General features: G+C 44.4%; 1 protein-coding gene across 1 annotated transcript; it reads right to left on the minus strand.

Annotated features, from left to right (window-relative positions):
- Nucleotides 1-775: 775 nt before the first annotated feature.
- Nucleotides 776-15,483, minus strand: LSM11 (LSM11, U7 small nuclear RNA associated; the record flags this gene model as incomplete). The annotated part of the gene is made up of 4 exons (XM_082063852.1): nucleotides 776-8,898; nucleotides 10,387-10,470; nucleotides 11,206-11,345; nucleotides 15,057-15,483. The coding sequence occupies 4 exons, from the start codon at nucleotides 15,481-15,483 to the stop codon at nucleotides 8,494-8,496; spliced, it is 1,056 nt and encodes a 351-aa protein (XP_081919978.1). The 3' UTR covers nucleotides 776-8,493.
- Between the last annotated feature and the right edge of the window lie 2,741 nt (nucleotides 15,484-18,224).

Raw genomic sequence — 18,224 nt, forward strand, 5'->3', positions numbered from 1 at the left:
CCGGCCCGTCCTTACCCGTGCACCCCATTTCCCCAGCGTCAGGCAGGGACGCGGGGTGAGCGACCTCGTGGGCACAGCCGCCCCAGCGGGCTGTAACAGCACAACCAGCTGAGCTGGTAACAGCGGAACCGAGAGGAGGAAATTCCATGCGATCCCGATCTCAAACACTTCGGCTGACTAGAGACCAGCAGAGACAACTGGCACACAAAAGAGATTTGAGGGTGACACTGGTGGCTATGATAAAAATACCTGTTCTAAAACTTGTCAAAGGCTGCGAAATGTGAAAGGAGGGATAAAGCAGAGAAGTGCTGAGACACTGGCAGGTGCAGGCGGAGCAAGAACCTCAAAGCAGCCATGAGGATCCAAACAATTATCTTCTCCTGTTGAAAGCTGCACCCATGGCCAAGGCTCATAAAGGACACAAATATTGTGAGATGCAATTGTCTTGCCAGAGCTTCCCAAAAGCTACAGCTCCATTCAACAGAACTGACGTTATCAGAATACCCAACCCAGCTGGTGCTGCTGTGTGCTCTTCAGTTCCCATCCACTGTTCATTAACTTCCTTCCCACACCTCTAAGACAGGCAGAGTGATATTATTTTGTAGACTAACACACTTCTGAACACACAGATGAATGGTTTGCCCCAAATTATGTGACACTGGCATCAAACGTGGTGGTCTGCACATCCAGGCATCTCTCCCGACTGCTGCAGTAGAAGCTTCATCACTGACACAGGTATATTGAACAAGCACAAAAAACATGCTTTGAAGCAAACTGTTATATGGATATGTTTATTGCATTGCAGTCTTAGCACTTTAAAATATAAACATTTATATCTAGAAAGCAGAATATTGCAAACTCAGTGTTATTCAATATGTTCATAGCAGCATCAGCTTCCTAAGAAACAAAGTATTTAGGAAGACAGAGAAGGACTTAGAAATGAGTTGTTACACTCTCATTTATCACCATTTGACCAAAACATGGTATTGCAGCTGTGAAACAGATATTGAAGTCACCAAATCTGACCTTGAAGACATAAGTAATATCAAGACCAAAGTGCATCATTGTACCTGATATCCCGCACATTTTCAGTTCTCCAAGATATCAGGCTAACAGTCAAGTGCCTGAAGAGGGCAGATGATCTACGCACCTGTGTCACCTGATGTATTACAGTTTTAATAACAATACTTAGCACTTGAGTAGCACTCACCACTTCCCCACGTCCTCGCGAGTGGCAGTAGAGAGATCAGAATTTGTCAGCACTCAACTTCCAGTCTCATATCAGTCTGGCAGGTCACGCTGCTCCTCTTGGGTTCATTAGGGAAGTTTTATAGACGACTAATTGGTTAACAAGTCCCAGTCGATGTGATTACACTGCATGCATGCACCATTTGAAAGGAGGTCAACACAACTGCTCCCCTTGTAATGCCCACTTTAGTTTTAAAGAAACCAAACACCTTTCTCATTTTCTCATCTCAGAATGATCTGTCACGCTGAAGATACAATGACACAGCTGCACTTCTCTCTGAAGCACTGGAAATCAGAAGCCATCGCTATAGGTGCAGGAACAGCTTTCATTTCTTTCCTGAGGGAGAGCACTGATCTTTCAAGAGGTAAAAAGGGTGGATATGTTTTTATACAAACTGATCACACTACTTTTCATTCTAAGCGAATACAAGACTGACTGAAAGTCTCAGGTGTACTAATTTTCTTCAGCTAAGTCATCCAAGTGTACACTATGAAGCTAGCAGCTAATAAAATAGTTATCCAGGAACATCAGAAGGCATTTTCCTTCCCTGACAGGCCTTCACTTCTACCAGCTAAGAGCCAGAGCACTTACAGCGACATCTAAAAGGACTTGTAAACATGATGACACAAGCCATCTCTGATTTTCCTCCACTGAAGCGGTCCTCTCCCCGCACCCCAGGAAGCTGACAAGGATAACCGAGCCTCCTACTGGCCCTGCCTCTAAAGGGGAAATTTGCTCACTTGTTTTCTCTCCCACTGGGTTTCCTCTGCAAAATTTTACAGGCAGGATCCAATGTGCCAGTGATTAGGGACGGAGTCTGGCAGAGGCTCTCGAGGTGCAATTCATGTGCTGTGAAACACAATGTAATACAAGCCACCCTCGAGAACTGTCTCTGTGCTCCCCTTCGCCCACACGGCACCGCTGCCACGGCCGGCAAAGTCACAACCTCCCATTGCAAGGAGCTGTCACTGAGCAAAGGAATTCCTCCTTTTCCTTGCCTACTTCCCCACTTTCCTCATGCCATGAAAGCCCATAGTTGGGAAAGTGTACGGAGAGGTACATGTTATACTTACAGTATATTACACACATCTTTTTTTCCATCAAGAAAAGTCTTCATCAAGCGCATTGTTGGAGCAGGGACTGGCCGGCTGCCCTGCACAGCTCTTCCCAAGCGGCCTCACTTGTTTTCTGCCCAGGCTGCTGATGGGTAAGAAAGATGGCAGCACAGGATGCTCTTAAATAGTAAAGTTTTTCTCCGTAACATTTCTACCGTTTAATAATTGATGCTTTTTCCTGACGATACATCAGCAACATCTGACAGAAAAAGCTGTGATTTTTGAAAAATGTTTTGCTTTCCCAGAAAATTTTACCTGCTTTACTTGCATCCAGTTGTTCCCAATTTCACATTGGGTTATAGAGTCAGAACGGAAGAAAAGCCATGCAACCTCCTGAACACAGGTCTTTGCTTCTAATGACAGCGGCTCTTAAAAGCACCTTTTAGATATGAAATGCACATTACCAACTACATGAGCAGCACAGTACTTGGAAGAAAAAGTTTTAATAATGTTTATCTGGAGGTGAGACACAGGCATTGCTGGAAATTCTGACCAGATGAAAGTTTCTAAATGAAATGAGTGCATTCTTATCTTTTGGTCCAAGGATATCCTGCCAGTGTATTAATATTTTGGGTAAATTAAAAACTGAAGCTCAGCTTGGGCTCCATCCTCCATTACTGGACTTCTAGCTCATTAGCGAGAAGGATATTACTAAGATTTTATGTCTCTCTCCTTGAGTTCCTATTGCAACTGGCCACCCACCTTCCTTTGTCCACCTGGTCAGATCTCGCCATGGACCCCGCAGCATCTTGAAAAAAGTAACACATCACAGGTCCTTGTATTTGTCATCTTCTTATGGGAGAGTATAATGCTGCCAAGAAAACTTTGCGTGGAGCTACTGCTGTAGATGTCAGGACTGTAAACTGGAGTTGCTTCTCTAGAAACTCGCATTGTAAAGTGACGCTGTTGATACTCAAGGCTGGAAAACGAGCCACATCTCTTTGAGCTCTATTTTTTGTGCGTGCTCTATCGCTTTGAGTTTGGGCTTCTTCAGGCCCACCTACCACGAAGCCTTGAAATGGAGAGAATTAGCTTTGAAATTAGTACTTCGCTCTAGCGAGAGAATTTTCCTTCACGAGAAGGAAAATATTTATTTATCCTCTCTTCTTCCAGTTGTGGTTTCATGCATTTGTATTTGTGCATCTTGATAATATCCCCAGGAATAGATATTTTTGGTCTGCAATCCCTTAATTACAGTAAGAATTCCACATATTCTGCGATCCTTTAGCTTTTAAATATCATTTCTAGTAAGCGCTAGCTTTTCACAACATTTTAGCAAAGGCAGTCTTAGGATTGCTCTAGTACAATCTTCACATTTTTAAGCCAAATGTCCAGAAGTGAAAATGCGGACTGAACTGGTTCTGGGCTGCAGAAGATGCGTCCTGCAGCATTGATGTTTTATACTTTGCAATGCAGGCAGGAGAGAAAACATCCACGTACTAATTTGCGGCATTTTGCAGCAACGCTTTGAGGCAGACACCAAATAGAGCTGAGGAAAGCGCTTTCCTGGCCGAAGGGATCACTGCACTGTTGCCGCCGTGCTGCCCCTGACAGGGTGCAGTGCTGGGCCTTCCAATTCTATCCAGTTGCAGAGCTTGCAGTTTGATACAGTGGTTATAAACCTGATCTATTTCATCAAAGACAGGAAGTTTACCTCAAGATACACATCCTCAGAAACTCAGGGTGTTTTTACAGGTTGCTGTCCCTGCTGCTTTTCCACTGTCTTTCAAGATTCTGGATGAAAGCAGTTTCCACCTGTCGCATTTAAGTCAGTGACAATAAGGAATAACAAGGGAATAAAAAGTGTGGGCAGCATGTGGGGCAGAATGTCAAATTCAAGAGAAATCAGATATGGTTTTTCTCTGTTTCTTTTCTCCTGGATGCTTCTTCACCCACGGTGATTCAGAGGGGTAAGTGGGTGACTGCAACACCACACTAGGAAGACCTGGCACTGTGGCAAGGAAAGTAAGTTTAAAAATATATTAAATAAAGGTCTGCTCCAGCTGATCCAAGATAAATAATTCTTCTGACCAAATAGTTCCAAAAGTCTGCAGAGAACAGCATGAAAATAAAGAATAGCTACAGGCTATCTGGATGCAACACGGTTACAGTCCTTAGGGAGGGGAAAACAGCGGGCAGTCAAGTCTGATCCTGCTGAGAAACCTTGTCCCGCTTCCAAATGATGCAGAGGAAAACTGCATCAGAAATAACAGATCCAGAAACTGAAGGACAAGAAGCAGATGGAAAACAGCACTCACCGACTATTTCAGTAATCACCTGGTGAGGACACGCTAAGTATCTGTCTTTACATCAGCAAAAGCAAACCAACAAACAAAACAAACTTTCAGGCAATTAACAAGCCGGACCAGTTGAGAGAAGGAACTAAACCCACACTTTCTACAAGCTCTTTTTTCCTTTGGCCTGTTCTACTCTACCACGACAGCCCTGCTTAAGAAGTATTTGATAATGAAAACCCCATCCAGACTATCTGCAAAGGTCTCTAGAATTTTACCACCATATAAAGAAACTCGTCACTGTCAGAGTAACCACGAGACTCAGCTCCCTACTGAACTGCGCCGGCAAGGAAAAGATACACGATGACACCAGGAGATACATCTGTGATATCACATCCCAAGACTACTGCATTACATCGATTCTGCAGCTTTCATTGTGACATTTCACAAGTTTCACATTCGCCTTCTATCTTAGAAACGATCCTGAAAAGTTCTCAAATTATCACAATGCTTCCTCCATAGCAGTTCAGCAAACTTTGCTCCTCGCGGTAATTTGGTGCCTCACCATGAACACGCTTTAGGAATCACCACTGAGCACCAGGCTGAACAACATCCTAGAAATAGTGGCAGATTGCAACCAGTAGGTGCATCCTTTCCAGAGTTCTTTGTATGTGGCCCATCACTCTTCCACTCTCACACAGCCCCCTGTTCCTACAAGTGCCTCTTGCTCCTGCTCTTCATTCTTTAGTGTAATGACTTCAGGTGTCTGTGCTCACAGCATCTTTGACACCGCAGCAGAGGAACAGCCAGAAAGAAATAACCAGAAACAATAAAAAACCCCACAGACCTGATTTGTTTCCAAGGATTGTTTTCTTAAAAAAAAAAACAACCAAACAAAAACCCCACAACAACAACAACAAACAAACAAAAGCAAACAGATTTACATGAATACTTAAGTGAGGTAGAAGACTTCATTTCAGAACATCACATTCAATTTTATTCAAAGAGCAACTTTATCTGAAGTATTAACCATGCAAGCGACAACACACATACAGGATCACTTGCTTAGCCACAATCACGATGCTTGAAAAAGACAAAAATCACAAAAGCTACGCTTGAAAGAGACAAAATTCATTAAAAAGCATTTTGATAATGGGCTTTAGAAGATAGAAAGCAGGGAAAAGGAAGACCCTTTGGAAGATCTGAAGTTGTGGAAGAGGCTGTATTTAGGAAGCAGCTTGAAAATAATGAGAGATGGATATGGAAGTAGGAAAAGAAGGAAGAACCACCAGATAAGCCATTAAATCTAAATTGGAAGAGAGAATTTTAACCAACTGAGAAAAAGACAATAGGGGAGAACAGTTTAATAATGAGGTAGAGCAAAAAAAGTAGACAAACTGTACAGTTCGTAACGAGGTTTGTTGACTGAGGTGATGGGTTTGGAAGAACGGGTCAGTGATGACATAAAAATCAAGGCACAAATGCAAGTCTAAGCACCAGCATTTTTCATAAAACATAAAAAAATCTCATAGATGTGAAGCAACAAACACCTGCAAGAGAAGAACTTCTGATGAAAGGAAACGCTGAGACTTCTAGTAGGAACTGAAAACTTGGTGGTCACCTGGCAAGGGAAGAGCACAGCAGTACAGCCACAAAAACATTCACAGTGGTTATATCTTATTTAATGCCCAAGGCAGTATGAACTAGGCCAACAAAGAGAATCAAGAATATGTGGTAAAGAAAAGCAAGAATTCAATTAGATGTCATAGTACATAGGCCTGAGTGGAGATTTGACACCCTTTGGTCAAGTATGAAGGAAAGAGGAGAGGTGTCAAACCCAGGTGCCTTTGGCATGAATGGAAGAGGCAGAGATAGTTACCCCAGGCAACTGAAATCAAACCAAACCCGTTGGAAAGCAGAAGGGAAAAACAGCCCACAGCCAAAGAAGAAAAACAGTCACTGGTTCTGGACAGTTGGAGACCACACGGAAAGCCAAGCAGGAAAGGTTCGGAAAGCCAGGACAACTAGGGGAGAATACAAGAACGATCTTCCTAAACCAGAGTTTAGAATGTCCTGAGGAGACAAAGTACTGACAGGAGACAGGAAAGGAAAAAAGGAGAGGAAACAAGAACCTCCAAGAGAAGAATCCTTTCAGTCTCAGTTGATAGTAGGAAGGGATTATAGCAATAAAGCTATGCATTGTAAAAAACTGTAGATATTCTGTAGATATTATTTCCTTTTTTTTTTTTCCCTCCCCTTTGTTTTTTTCCCCACTCTCAGCCACCCGAGCCCCATGTCATCTGAAACACTGACATAAACATTTCAGGCTCCCCCAGAGGCATCCAGCTGCTTTGTGTGTCCAGAAATCCCTGCCAAATGATTCCTGTAACTCACCCGAGCAGCAGACATACCCCTAACAAGCAGCAAGCAGTATGCTGCATTTGCAGCGACAGAAATACACGTCATTGAGAGTACAGTCGCTTAGTTTGAGGACTTAGGACCTCTATATGCAATACAAGACCTGCCATGAGGCATTAAAAGTTGTTCTACCCACTGTCAGACCTGACCATTACCCTGGCAATTTCCCAGCCTCATATTAAACACATGGAGCTGCTGCAAAGCATAAGGTAGTTGAGATGAAAACAGGAATAGCACTGTGAAACCTAGTTTCCTTTGGCAAGTAGGGGAACAGACTAGATAACAGAACAGTTTCATTTACCCTCACATTTCTGCATGTAGCTTTTGAAAAGCAGTTTAGAGCTGCCAAAGCCTGGCCTGATCTACTGTAGCTTAACAACCTTGCTAAAATAAAACCACTGATGAGCTGAGTGTGATTTTCATACTTCAGAACATTTCTAGGCACACCTCCAAAGCTTAGTTCAACTGGAATTAGATGATGCATCATTCATATGGATAGGAAAGATCCACAAAGATTTCTGCTCCATGAGAATCGCTGGAGACACAGCACCTCTAGTTTCAACAGAGGGGACTTGAAAGGCGCTTAGATACAGTACAGTTGTGCTCAGCACAAACACTTAAATCTGAGAAGAAATAACTACATCTCTGCAAACTTCACTATCACACTAAATAGCGAATGGTTGGAATATAAAAGTACCATTTTCCATCTGCATCCACAACATTCCCAGATAAACTCCAAATATGGAGGTCCCTGGATCAGCTACATTAGTTGCTTGCTGGTGACACAGGGCTAAAGCACAGCTTTACAAAGAGAAGCTGAAGCTTTGATATGGAAAATAAATTCAAGTCTTGCCATCATTCACAGAAAAAGAGCAGTTTTCAATAAAGAGGTCACACAGGGCATTACAGAGCTCCCTATGGCAAAGAGGCTAACGGCCATAAGTAGTATGTCATTCCACCTTTTCATATACTATCTCAAAATGACTGTCAGTATTATGTCTTCAAAATAACACATCCATGTAACAACTGTAGATAAACTGTTGGTTTCATTAGCAATCTTCTCTTGAGATTATTCAGAACATGCAAAAAAACATTTGTGATTCACTTTGGGTAGAGATCTAATCTTAAGCTCCTTATGTGTGTGCCACAATTAGATGCTCTGAGTACACCGAAATTCTCTTCCAACCCTCTCCAGGTCGCATCTTTTTCAGGAGCAGTGGGATCTGCGCTTACCTCCCTCACCTCCCAGAAACAACTGCCTCACTGACCTCGTCCTGAGACCCCCAATGGAGAGTTAAGGAGGCTGCTTTGGCATCCAGCTCAGGATGCTCCAGTTAGAATTATTTCCTCTACCTTGTTATGGCAACAGGAAACCAGTCACGGTACCATCATAATTAATGAGAACGCTAAATAGCAATGAGAGCTGCAGCCGCAATTCATGCTATCAAATAAATACGCTGACGAAGGCTCAGCCAAGTCAATGTGCTAAATGGACAAGCAAGACATTCTCTCCTCGAATAAAAATCTGGTTTATGTGACGGGTGAACACCTGTTGATAATCCACTTTGGGCCGCCTTTTTCTCCGTGACTGACTTCTTGCACGGGCACCGCCAGCGCTGGCCCCCTCTGCGTGGGCAGTCCCGCTGCCCACATCAGCTTCACCTGTGGCAGCCAGATGCAAACTGTCACCTGGCATCTTCTTTTCTCCAGCTCTGCCCGAGCGTTTCTGTTTCTCACGCTCATCTTCCGCTTTCCCTCGTCCTGATCCAACTTTCCGCCTGAGCGTTTGAGAGTCACTTGTCAGGGCCAGCTCGTCGGAGACAGTCTTTGAGTCAGCGCCCTTCTTGACTGAGGACTCCTGCAGCTTGAGTCTGTCAAACAGCTGTAAAAGAACATTTGTGTTTGTGACCACATTTATAAAACAAGAGAGGCTGCTTATTTGGCATTTCCACATGGTATTTGTGTGTGCAATCCCAAATCAGAGCTCACAATACAAAATCAGTGAAGAATCTTTCCCAGCAATAAATACTATATTTTCTTGTCAAAGTCAAGCTGCGACATAAGGTGATGGATCTCTCGCATGCATGTGAGTGTCTTTAATTTGGGGAGCAATTCAGATGTGCAGTAGCATTTAACTTTGGTCAGGAACAACAGAAAGCAACCAAGTTCCTCCATTACTTCACTTTCCCCAATGTTCTTGTAATGTTGTCAGATATTAGAGAGATTTCCATCCTTCTGTCCTTAGGCAGGACATGAATCCCCGAGACAAGGGAAGTAAAGAGTGTATACTGAAAAAGTGATGGACCTTTTGTGTTCCCCAAAACAAACTAAAAGAAGCTGCTTGGGCATTCCAGGAGATGAGCAGACTAAAAACAATAGAAAAATAATAAAAGATAGAGCAGCAAATTCAAAGCACTGAATGAACTCATTAATCTAAGAATACATGGTGATGAAACAGGAAAAGAAACTGCTTTGACTCTGTCAGCAGGCAAGCTTTTATGATACACTGACAAGCGCAAAGGATTCCCAGTTAGCCTTCCCAGCAACAGGATGGAAAGCCAGACCCTGTCCGGGCGGGCTAAAGAAACAATGACAACTCCATTACTTTTAACTCATCTTTAAAAAAGGAAGGGTGGGATCTATGAGAAAATACATTTAAATGACAGGAAATTGAAAGCTAATTCCTCACAATGAAACTGCATCTTTGTGATGCCTCTCTGATGTTCAAAAGGCCCAGAGCGATGCCATTCAACAGGCACAGCCCTGTCACTTGTTTTTCCCTTCACTGTTCAGAAGTTCATCTATCATCTCGTCAGCTCTCAACTTCATAAACATGTTGTTTTTTGCGGCTGGAACCTAGAGAGTGTCTTGCTTTGGAGCAACATGCAGAATCTTGGGCTTCACAGTACCTAGACCAGAGTGACCAAACAGACGTACTGTTTCGTTGGCTGGAGACAGGAGACTGTTGCTCCATGAACATTACTATGTTATGTGCTGCCAAATCACACGGCAGGACAAATGTGGAACAGATCAGTCCCAGACGCAAAAAATGCAGAGCACAAATAAATCAAAACCCACAGAATGAGCTTACAGAAGATCAGCTTATTGCACTAAGCAGCAGCAGCAACTGTGATTGAAGATTAGGAACTCTAAGGGGAACTTCTCTCACACTGAACTATGGCGAAAATACTTTCAAAAAGGTCAGAAAACTGTCTCCTCCCCCATCATTCAAGTCATTTTAGAGACAGCTGTAATAGAAGAAGGTAAAATATTTCAAATGTAAATATAGCTTTCCAATCAATATACCCCTTTTAATACTTTGAAAAAGGAGATCCTAAAAAAAAGACGAAAACTGGAGATGGTCACCCACCCGGGTTAGTGTGAGCTGAGGTTCTGCGTAGAAAGCTTTGCCCATTACTGGTTTCCTGTATGTCTCATCCACGTCTGTCAGGGCCTAGAAGATAAAAGAAACCGAAAGGTCCAAATTAAAAGAAAAAATGAAGCAGCTTTGGAGCAGCTTTGTGTCATAGCATTATGAAATGATGCTCTCGCTGTACTTTGGACATGGCTTCTTAATCATCTAAGTTATACTGAGGTATAAAAGCAACAGCAAAGCCTAACATCCACTCTGTATTACTCGCAAAATCTTTCTGAGCTTCACCAGCAAAATCCTTTCCCCCCGTCACCTATTTCCAAACTTTTCACAGCCCCAGGCTCACCAGTATTTCATAGATGCTTTCCCATCCACTGTCTTTAAGATCTGCATGAGATAGAACACAGGGAAAAGCTTCTGCCACTGACATCTCAGTGATGTGGTAGTGAAAGAAAACAGAGAAGTGACTACCACTAAAAGAAGATAAGGTTTTGCAGAGAAAGCTTTGGAAACTTCTGATATTCCTCATATTCCACCTTCCTGAGTTCTTATACAAAACCTTTAGAGCTGTTGGGAACACTTCGAAGCTGCTCTCTCACTTAAAACCTCTCTAAGATGTCCAGGCACTTCTCAGACATACCAACCCAGCACCAACCATCACTTATGTCTGAAACCCAGTGCTCAGTGCCAGAGCAAATCAGCTTTATGAACCTCGCTACCACATTCACCTTCTCAAAATGTAGTTTGCTTAAATGTGTTGCAAATTTCAAGCTTTCAAAATAGCCACTACAAATCAACGGGTGGAACAATAATTACCATATTCCAGAATTTGTCGAATGCAACCAAAAATCCTGTGCAGACTCCACGAAGACCTTTGAAAGTGCGGATGTGGACGTTGATTTTTACGCCATCTCGGACACAGCGATGAAGTTCTCCCAGTGGGCTGCCTTCATGGACTGAAACAGAAAGAGAACATCACCCATCTGCAACAAAATATATATATATATATATCTATCTATCTATCTCACATGTAGAAATTTACTCTATGTAGAAGTACAGCAGATCTTGGTACAACACTTGTCTTCACATGAAAGGAACCAAGAAGCCCCAGAGCACTGTAACACACTGCAGTTGTAATTACCAGACAACCAAAACTCTCCTTAATGTGAGGACAGAAATGGCTTCACTGAATATGAAGGTTTCACTTGACATAACCCACAGCCAAATCAGCTGTGGCTCATAATCTTTTTGCTGCATTTCAAAGGCATACAAGTCTTCATCCTTCAACGATGTACAAGTCGTTGGCAAAGAAATAAAATTACTATAAGCAGCAGCCACCAATGAAACCATGTTGAACTACAGAACAATAATGCTTTTAGTCGGGGCAAAACCAAAGGAATTCAGTAAAATATACAACATACCTGGCAAACACAAACTTTATCTACACACTATAAATCAAAGTGGAAAATACCTAGAGGGGTAGATATTTTTACTTTAAAATTTCCACCCGTGCCATGGTGAAGCCGTTCCAGTGATAAATTACAGGTACTTGTCTGCTTGTGCAAAGGCAGCCGCAGGATTGCTGCGCGATTCCAGCTGCGGGTCAGGGGAAGCACCGTTCTCAAATCTCACACGGTTCTTCAGATTGATGAAAATATGCAAGTCGGAGGTGACCTCTCACCTTGTGCTTTAGCGACTATGTATTCAAGGTTTGATTTACACACTAGAAAATGCATCCTGTGAGTACATAATGTTACCGTGTGACAGCTGACCTGCAGTATTTGGCTGCATGGTAATTCTTAGGCACAGCAGGGGAATCTAAAGCAGTTTCTTCTGAATTAACCTAATCACATTTATTTTCTGAGATCCATTGTCTTCATGCCAGCTCTCTCTGGCCAGGTAGCTGGAGAAAATTGCTTTCACACCGGCATAAGCTGCCTCAGTACCTCCCAGCTTTGTTTATGGGGATCTTTCAGGAGCCTCTGTGCTTCATTCAGCCTGACTGTGAACTTGTGTTCTGAATTCACAAGCCCATCACGGGAACCACAGATGACACCATCACTGCATCAGATTGATGCTTTTAATCAGATAACAGTATTTTTACTCACCAACCTGAAATGTACATGATTGTTTTAGTTTTAGCTTTTTTTCAGATTTTAGATCCAGGGTTTTTTTTAGATTTTAGATTCCTTTTACACAGGAATTTTTTTCTATGATTTCTTATAAAATCCAAGTACAATCTTTATTTCCAACTACACTTTTGCTTGTCGACGCCCCATTAAGCTTGGTGGAAAACGCCACATTCCAGCTCTACCACATCTAGACCATCTGTGCCCTTCCCACTTTTCCTTGCTGTGTAAAGTTCCAGTTCGCCAGGGAAAACCTCCAACTTCACCTGATTAAAAGGGCAAAACACACCATCCAAAAACCTTTCAGCAATCTGATATCTGCTTCTCAGAAAACAATGAAACCGGCAACACAAAGAATTTAATTTTGCAACATATCTCTTCTACAAGCATCAAAGCCTGCAATGACCAGGGTCTGCACACAGCTAGATTTGCCTGTGGCTTTTGATGTTGTTAAGTACCAGTATTAATACATCTTCAGTCCATAAGCAAAAGTTACCTAGTTGGTGTTGTACGCAAAATCCAATCCCTATTTGTATAAAATAAGCACATGCTTAATACCAGGATTCTGAAGATGGCTAAAAAACTACTGTAAGCCAGAGGCAAGTACCCCAGGAAGGAGAAAATAAAGATCCAAACTCTGGTTAAGTTCAAGTCCTTGTCCTCAGGGTAGACTTTATTAAGAGGCAACATTAAAGCAAAGCAAGTCAGAACAGTTGAAATAACTCAGAACACTATCAAACGCCTTTCTAACTTCTCTGTGGTAACCGCTTGCATGAGTTCTCTGCCCCCTGGTAAATGCAAAGTAATTAGAAATAGCTTCTCCTGAACTGATCCAAACCAGGCACTGCTAAAGCAGCTTCCTTTGCACTTTCATGGCTACTGAAATCACACTCATGACAGGCAAGATTTTGGCTCCATTTTATAGGTCTAACACACTAAATTTAAGGAGCACCTTATCACAGCTACCTGGGAGCACAACATCACGACAGTGCAACGCAGTAAACCACGTATTACACTTATTTTCAGAGGTGGCTACGGTCCTAGAATCCAAACTTCAAGCGCTGGCCCACCGGCTGTGCAGACAGGCCCCCTACTTACACCGAAAACACACAATTTTGGCTATATATTATTATTAAAAGTCTCCAGACTGCTGGATAGCACTTTTTATGTCAGTTGTGCCAGTCTTCTTCAAAGTCGATGCTGTCCGGCCTTAGATGTCGGAATACTAAATACATGCTCTTAATGGAAGCATGTAATTTATTTGCTAGGCCACCACTAAAGTTAATTTTTACAGAAGTGTTTTGTTTTGTTTTTATTTCCCTCATAACAATCTAAACACAGATTCTTTGTATTAAGATCCTAAATAAATATTTCAGGTTAATTATTTTGGAAATCTTACACCAAGAGAACCTCTGCATTTGTGCCGAGCATTAAGCTGACGTGATGTTTAGGATCATGCAGAACCTATGGCAATGCATATATTGTTTTGGTGTCTAAGCATGAAAAACATTCTGTGTTGGGCATTCAGAACTGGGTATCTTGGGCTTTGCCTTTTTATAAAAAGAACAATAAGGTGATGCTGATTAGAAGAGATACTTTGACTCCAATAAAAGCTCTGTATTTTAATTAAATGCACTTGACTTGATAGCAATGCTGTTTGGCTCTTGGTGTAGGTGCACAAGTTGCACCCTTTAATGTTCAGGGGCTCTCACCCTGACTATACACAAGAAACTTGTATCATCATCGCAGATGATGAACTTAGCAACATCACAGCTGCCTCCCACGTCAACCCACTGCTCTGTCATCATGTTATTAGAAATGCCAGGGCTGTATTTATGCCCCCAGGTTGTAACCAAGTTAGTAACCAAGATATAGCAGTGTGTTACAGACTCATGCTGCGGTTATTTACAACTTAGAATCACAGAATGTCCCGAGTTGGAAGGGACCCACAGGGATCATCGAGTCCAACTCCTGTCCCTGCATGTGACAACTCCACAGTTCACACCATGAGCTGCATGGACTCAAATCTGGTTCCTGGTTTAAAAAGAGTACTTTCCAAAGCACAGCAGTTTCTCATCCTTTTTACCGTGAAATCAAGAGGATGAATGCAATTAAAGAAACAACACAGGACATCACCGTAACACACTCGTGTCACCTCTGAGTAATCAGTTCTGTGAACGCACCGTTTCCCATTTCTGGACACAGTCCCCCAGTCTTTCACCCAGCACACATGGACCATTTTCCACCCAAACATCATCATTTCCCCCTCTCCACCCACACACAAACCGCTGTCACCCAACCGCTTCCTTCAGCTCTTTTCAAACCTACGAAGTCCCCGAAGCTCCATCCCAACTCCACACCTCCGGCCACATCCAAGCCCAGGGTCCCTCAGCCCCCACACCCGCCGCCACCCCAGGCTGCCTCCTCAGCCCTTACCCAGCCCCACCTCACTCCCCTTCCCCACCGCAGCCGCCCTCAACTGCCACCTCGCCCGCTCCTTCACCCCCAGGACCGCGCTCCCTCCGCCCGCGCCCTTACGGGGCATCCTGGTGAGGACGTTGCGCGGCGCCCGCCGGCGCCTGGCGGCCGCTCCACCCTGGGCCGCCTCCTGCTCGGGGCCCGCGTTGACCATGAGGCTGCGGAGGCGCTGGATGCGCTCGGGGTCGGCGGCGGGCGGGCCGCGGCGGGCGGCGCGGGCGGCGGACGGGCCGCGGCGGGAGGGAGCGGCGCGGCGGCCGCGCGGGCGGAGCAGGCCGCGCTGGAAGCTCTCGTACTCGGCCAGGTTGTTGAAGCAGGGCGCGGCGGGGAAGGGCAGCGGCGTGCTGGCGGAGTACAGCGCCAGCAGCGGGTCGAAGCGGCTGGAGCTCACGTCCAGGCGGCTGGGGCTGGGGGAGCGCTCGGCCCCGGGCCGGCGGCGGGACCGCCGCTGCTCCGCGCCTCCCGCAGCCCCCTCGTCCTCCTCCATGCCGGGCTGCGGGCAGCGGCCCCGCTCGCCCCTCGCTAGGGGGCGCCGCTGCGCCGCGCGGAGAACCCCGGGGCGGGGCCAGCGCGGGGCGGGCGCTGCGGAGACTGCGCTGTCACTGAGGTGATTCCGCTGCCACTACGGAGGCTCCGCTGACACTGAGGTGATTCGGCTGTCACTGAGGTGATTCGGCTGTCACTACGGAGGCTCCGCTGACACTGAGGTGATTCCGCTGTCACTACGGAGGCTCCGCTGTCACTACGGAGGCTCCACTGTCACTACGGAGGCTCCGCTGTCACTACGGAGGCTCCGCTGTCACTGAGGTGATTCCGCTGTCACTACGGAGGCTCCGCTGTCACTGAGGTGATTCCGCTGTCACTGAGGTGATTCCGCTGTCACTACGGAGGCTCCACTGTCACTGCACTCTGCTTTGCACTGGTGTGGCCTCACCTGCAGCACCGTGTGCAATTCTGGACGCCACAGGATAAAAGGGATATTAAGCTACTAGAGAGTGTCCAGAGGAGGGACACGAAGTTGGTGAAGGGTTTGGAGAGGAAGGCGTTTGAGGAGTGGTTAAAGTCACTTGATTTGTTCAGCCTGGAGGAGACTGAGAGGAGACCTCATGGTGGCCACAGCTTCCTCACAGGGGAGGAGGAGGGGCAGGCACTGAGCTCTTCCCTTTAGTGACCAACAGAACCAGAAGATGTGCCGGGGGCAGGGGTCAGATTGGACATGAGGAGAAGGTTCTTCACCCAGAGGGTGCTGGACACTGGAACAGGGTCCGCAGGGAGGTGTCACAGCCCCAAGCCTGACAGTGTTCAAGAAGAGACTGGACAACATCCTCAGACATATTAACTGTGGGGCTGTCATATGCAGGGACAGGAGCTGGACTCAATGGTCCTCGTGGGTCCCTTCCAACTCAAAACATTCTATGATTCTATGTTTTCCTTCCTTGCTGCACCCTCAGTTAACTCCCACTGTGATGCCACCACTGGTCTCTGTGCCGGGACTCCCTCTGCAGCCCAGCCTGAGCCCCCAGGTTGTTCTGGGTGTGCTCCCCAACACTCCACCTGCCCTGAGCCCCAGGCAATGAAATGGCACCTGGGCAAAGGTGGTTGCAATATAACTTGCATTTTAATCCATAAAAGGGTGTACAGTGCAGAAACATTTCTCTGAAGAAAAGCAAGGCAACGTGTGTTAATGCTGCAGAGTGGTTTTACCATAACAGATTCCACCACCTGCCATTAATCTTTCATAATGGGTTCCCGTACATTTAACACTTCCTGTTCTGGTTGCAGACCAACTTCAGAGAAAACACCTGTTTCTTCACCAGGTCACAGTACAGGACTTCTGCAGCTACACAAATACCCATAAGTATGGGCACAGGTCAAGGTGTGTGTGCCACTAACGCCAGTCCACTTGATCCTCAGGAAGATTTATTTTCTTCTACAGCTACAAAGTCATATATATGACTATATGCATGAGGGTACCGCAGGGAGTTCCTTTCTCTGGCATTTATATTAATATAAATTAAAGGCCATGGCTGTACAGACAATCCACATCTTGGTTCCAAAGTCTGCATCCACATGTAAAGAGATACGTTTACTTATTACATATTATTGTAAGTATAACTTAATTAGAAAACACTCTTAAGACCTACTACGTACCCATTTTTTATACACACACACACAATGCACATACATTCTGTAATATATTTATGTATCATGTACTCATAACATATATTATAAAAAACCTACATAATACTTTCCATGCATGAATCATAGTTGCCAAAATAGTTTTTCATCTTTAGTCACACTGCAAAATCCGAACGTCACCACCTCTGGAGCAGATGCTTTATATGTAAAGTCTGAAGTCAGGCACCAGGTGGTAACACATGGCATAGCAAAGTCAAGTTACATTTGTGTTACAAGACTAAAAACCCCTGGTTAGACAGATAGGAAGTTCTTAGCGGTAAATGACTGGTGCAATGATTCATTCAGAATCATCATCTCACAATCTCTCATATCCTCTTCCTGCGAATTATACAACTCATTCTACAAACTAAAACTGATACATGTTGTCTCATTGAACTGACTTAACTGCTCAGTATTTGCACACAGCAGCAGAGGGGAAGTCCTGTGCTATTTTAAATTCATAGAATCCTTGTTTATTCTCAGGAAGAAACTGCAAACTAGTATTTTACATCAGTATCTGTTTAGGGGTTTGGGTTTGGTTTTTTTTAAAAACACACACACAAAATGCACATTTCCTTAAATGTACAGGCTCTTTCTGTGGGGAGGGTGAAAGCAGTGAGTAGCCCGCTGTGTGAATTCATGGGAAACTAACTCAGTACTCATCTTCTTCAGTCAGATTTGATCCTCTTTCCATTTTGATGGCCAGTCCCAACTGCCGATTATCTATCCCTTAGCAACACCTTGCCAGCCAGATTACTGTTCTAACACCATGTTTTTGAAACTAGTATGGTTAAAAGCAGTAATAATATGCTTATAAACACCCATTATATCATTATAGTTGTATTTCTATACTGAAATAGGTTATTTCCTTCAAATTGCAGTTACATTGGGACGAGCTCCTTTACATTAGCAGAAATATTTCTGCTCTGAGAGCTTGTGTGATTTAACCGTTTTGACAAAGGGGTTTAACTGTTAAACCAGAACAAAGTTGTGCGTAGATCAGGCAACACACACGTCTCCCTTCCCTCTAACCAACACGTACTGTCAGGA

This window comes from Streptopelia decaocto (genome assembly GCF_964273445.1).
Source record: "Streptopelia decaocto genome assembly, chromosome: 12".
Taxonomy (NCBI): domain Eukaryota; kingdom Metazoa; phylum Chordata; class Aves; order Columbiformes; family Columbidae; genus Streptopelia; species Streptopelia decaocto.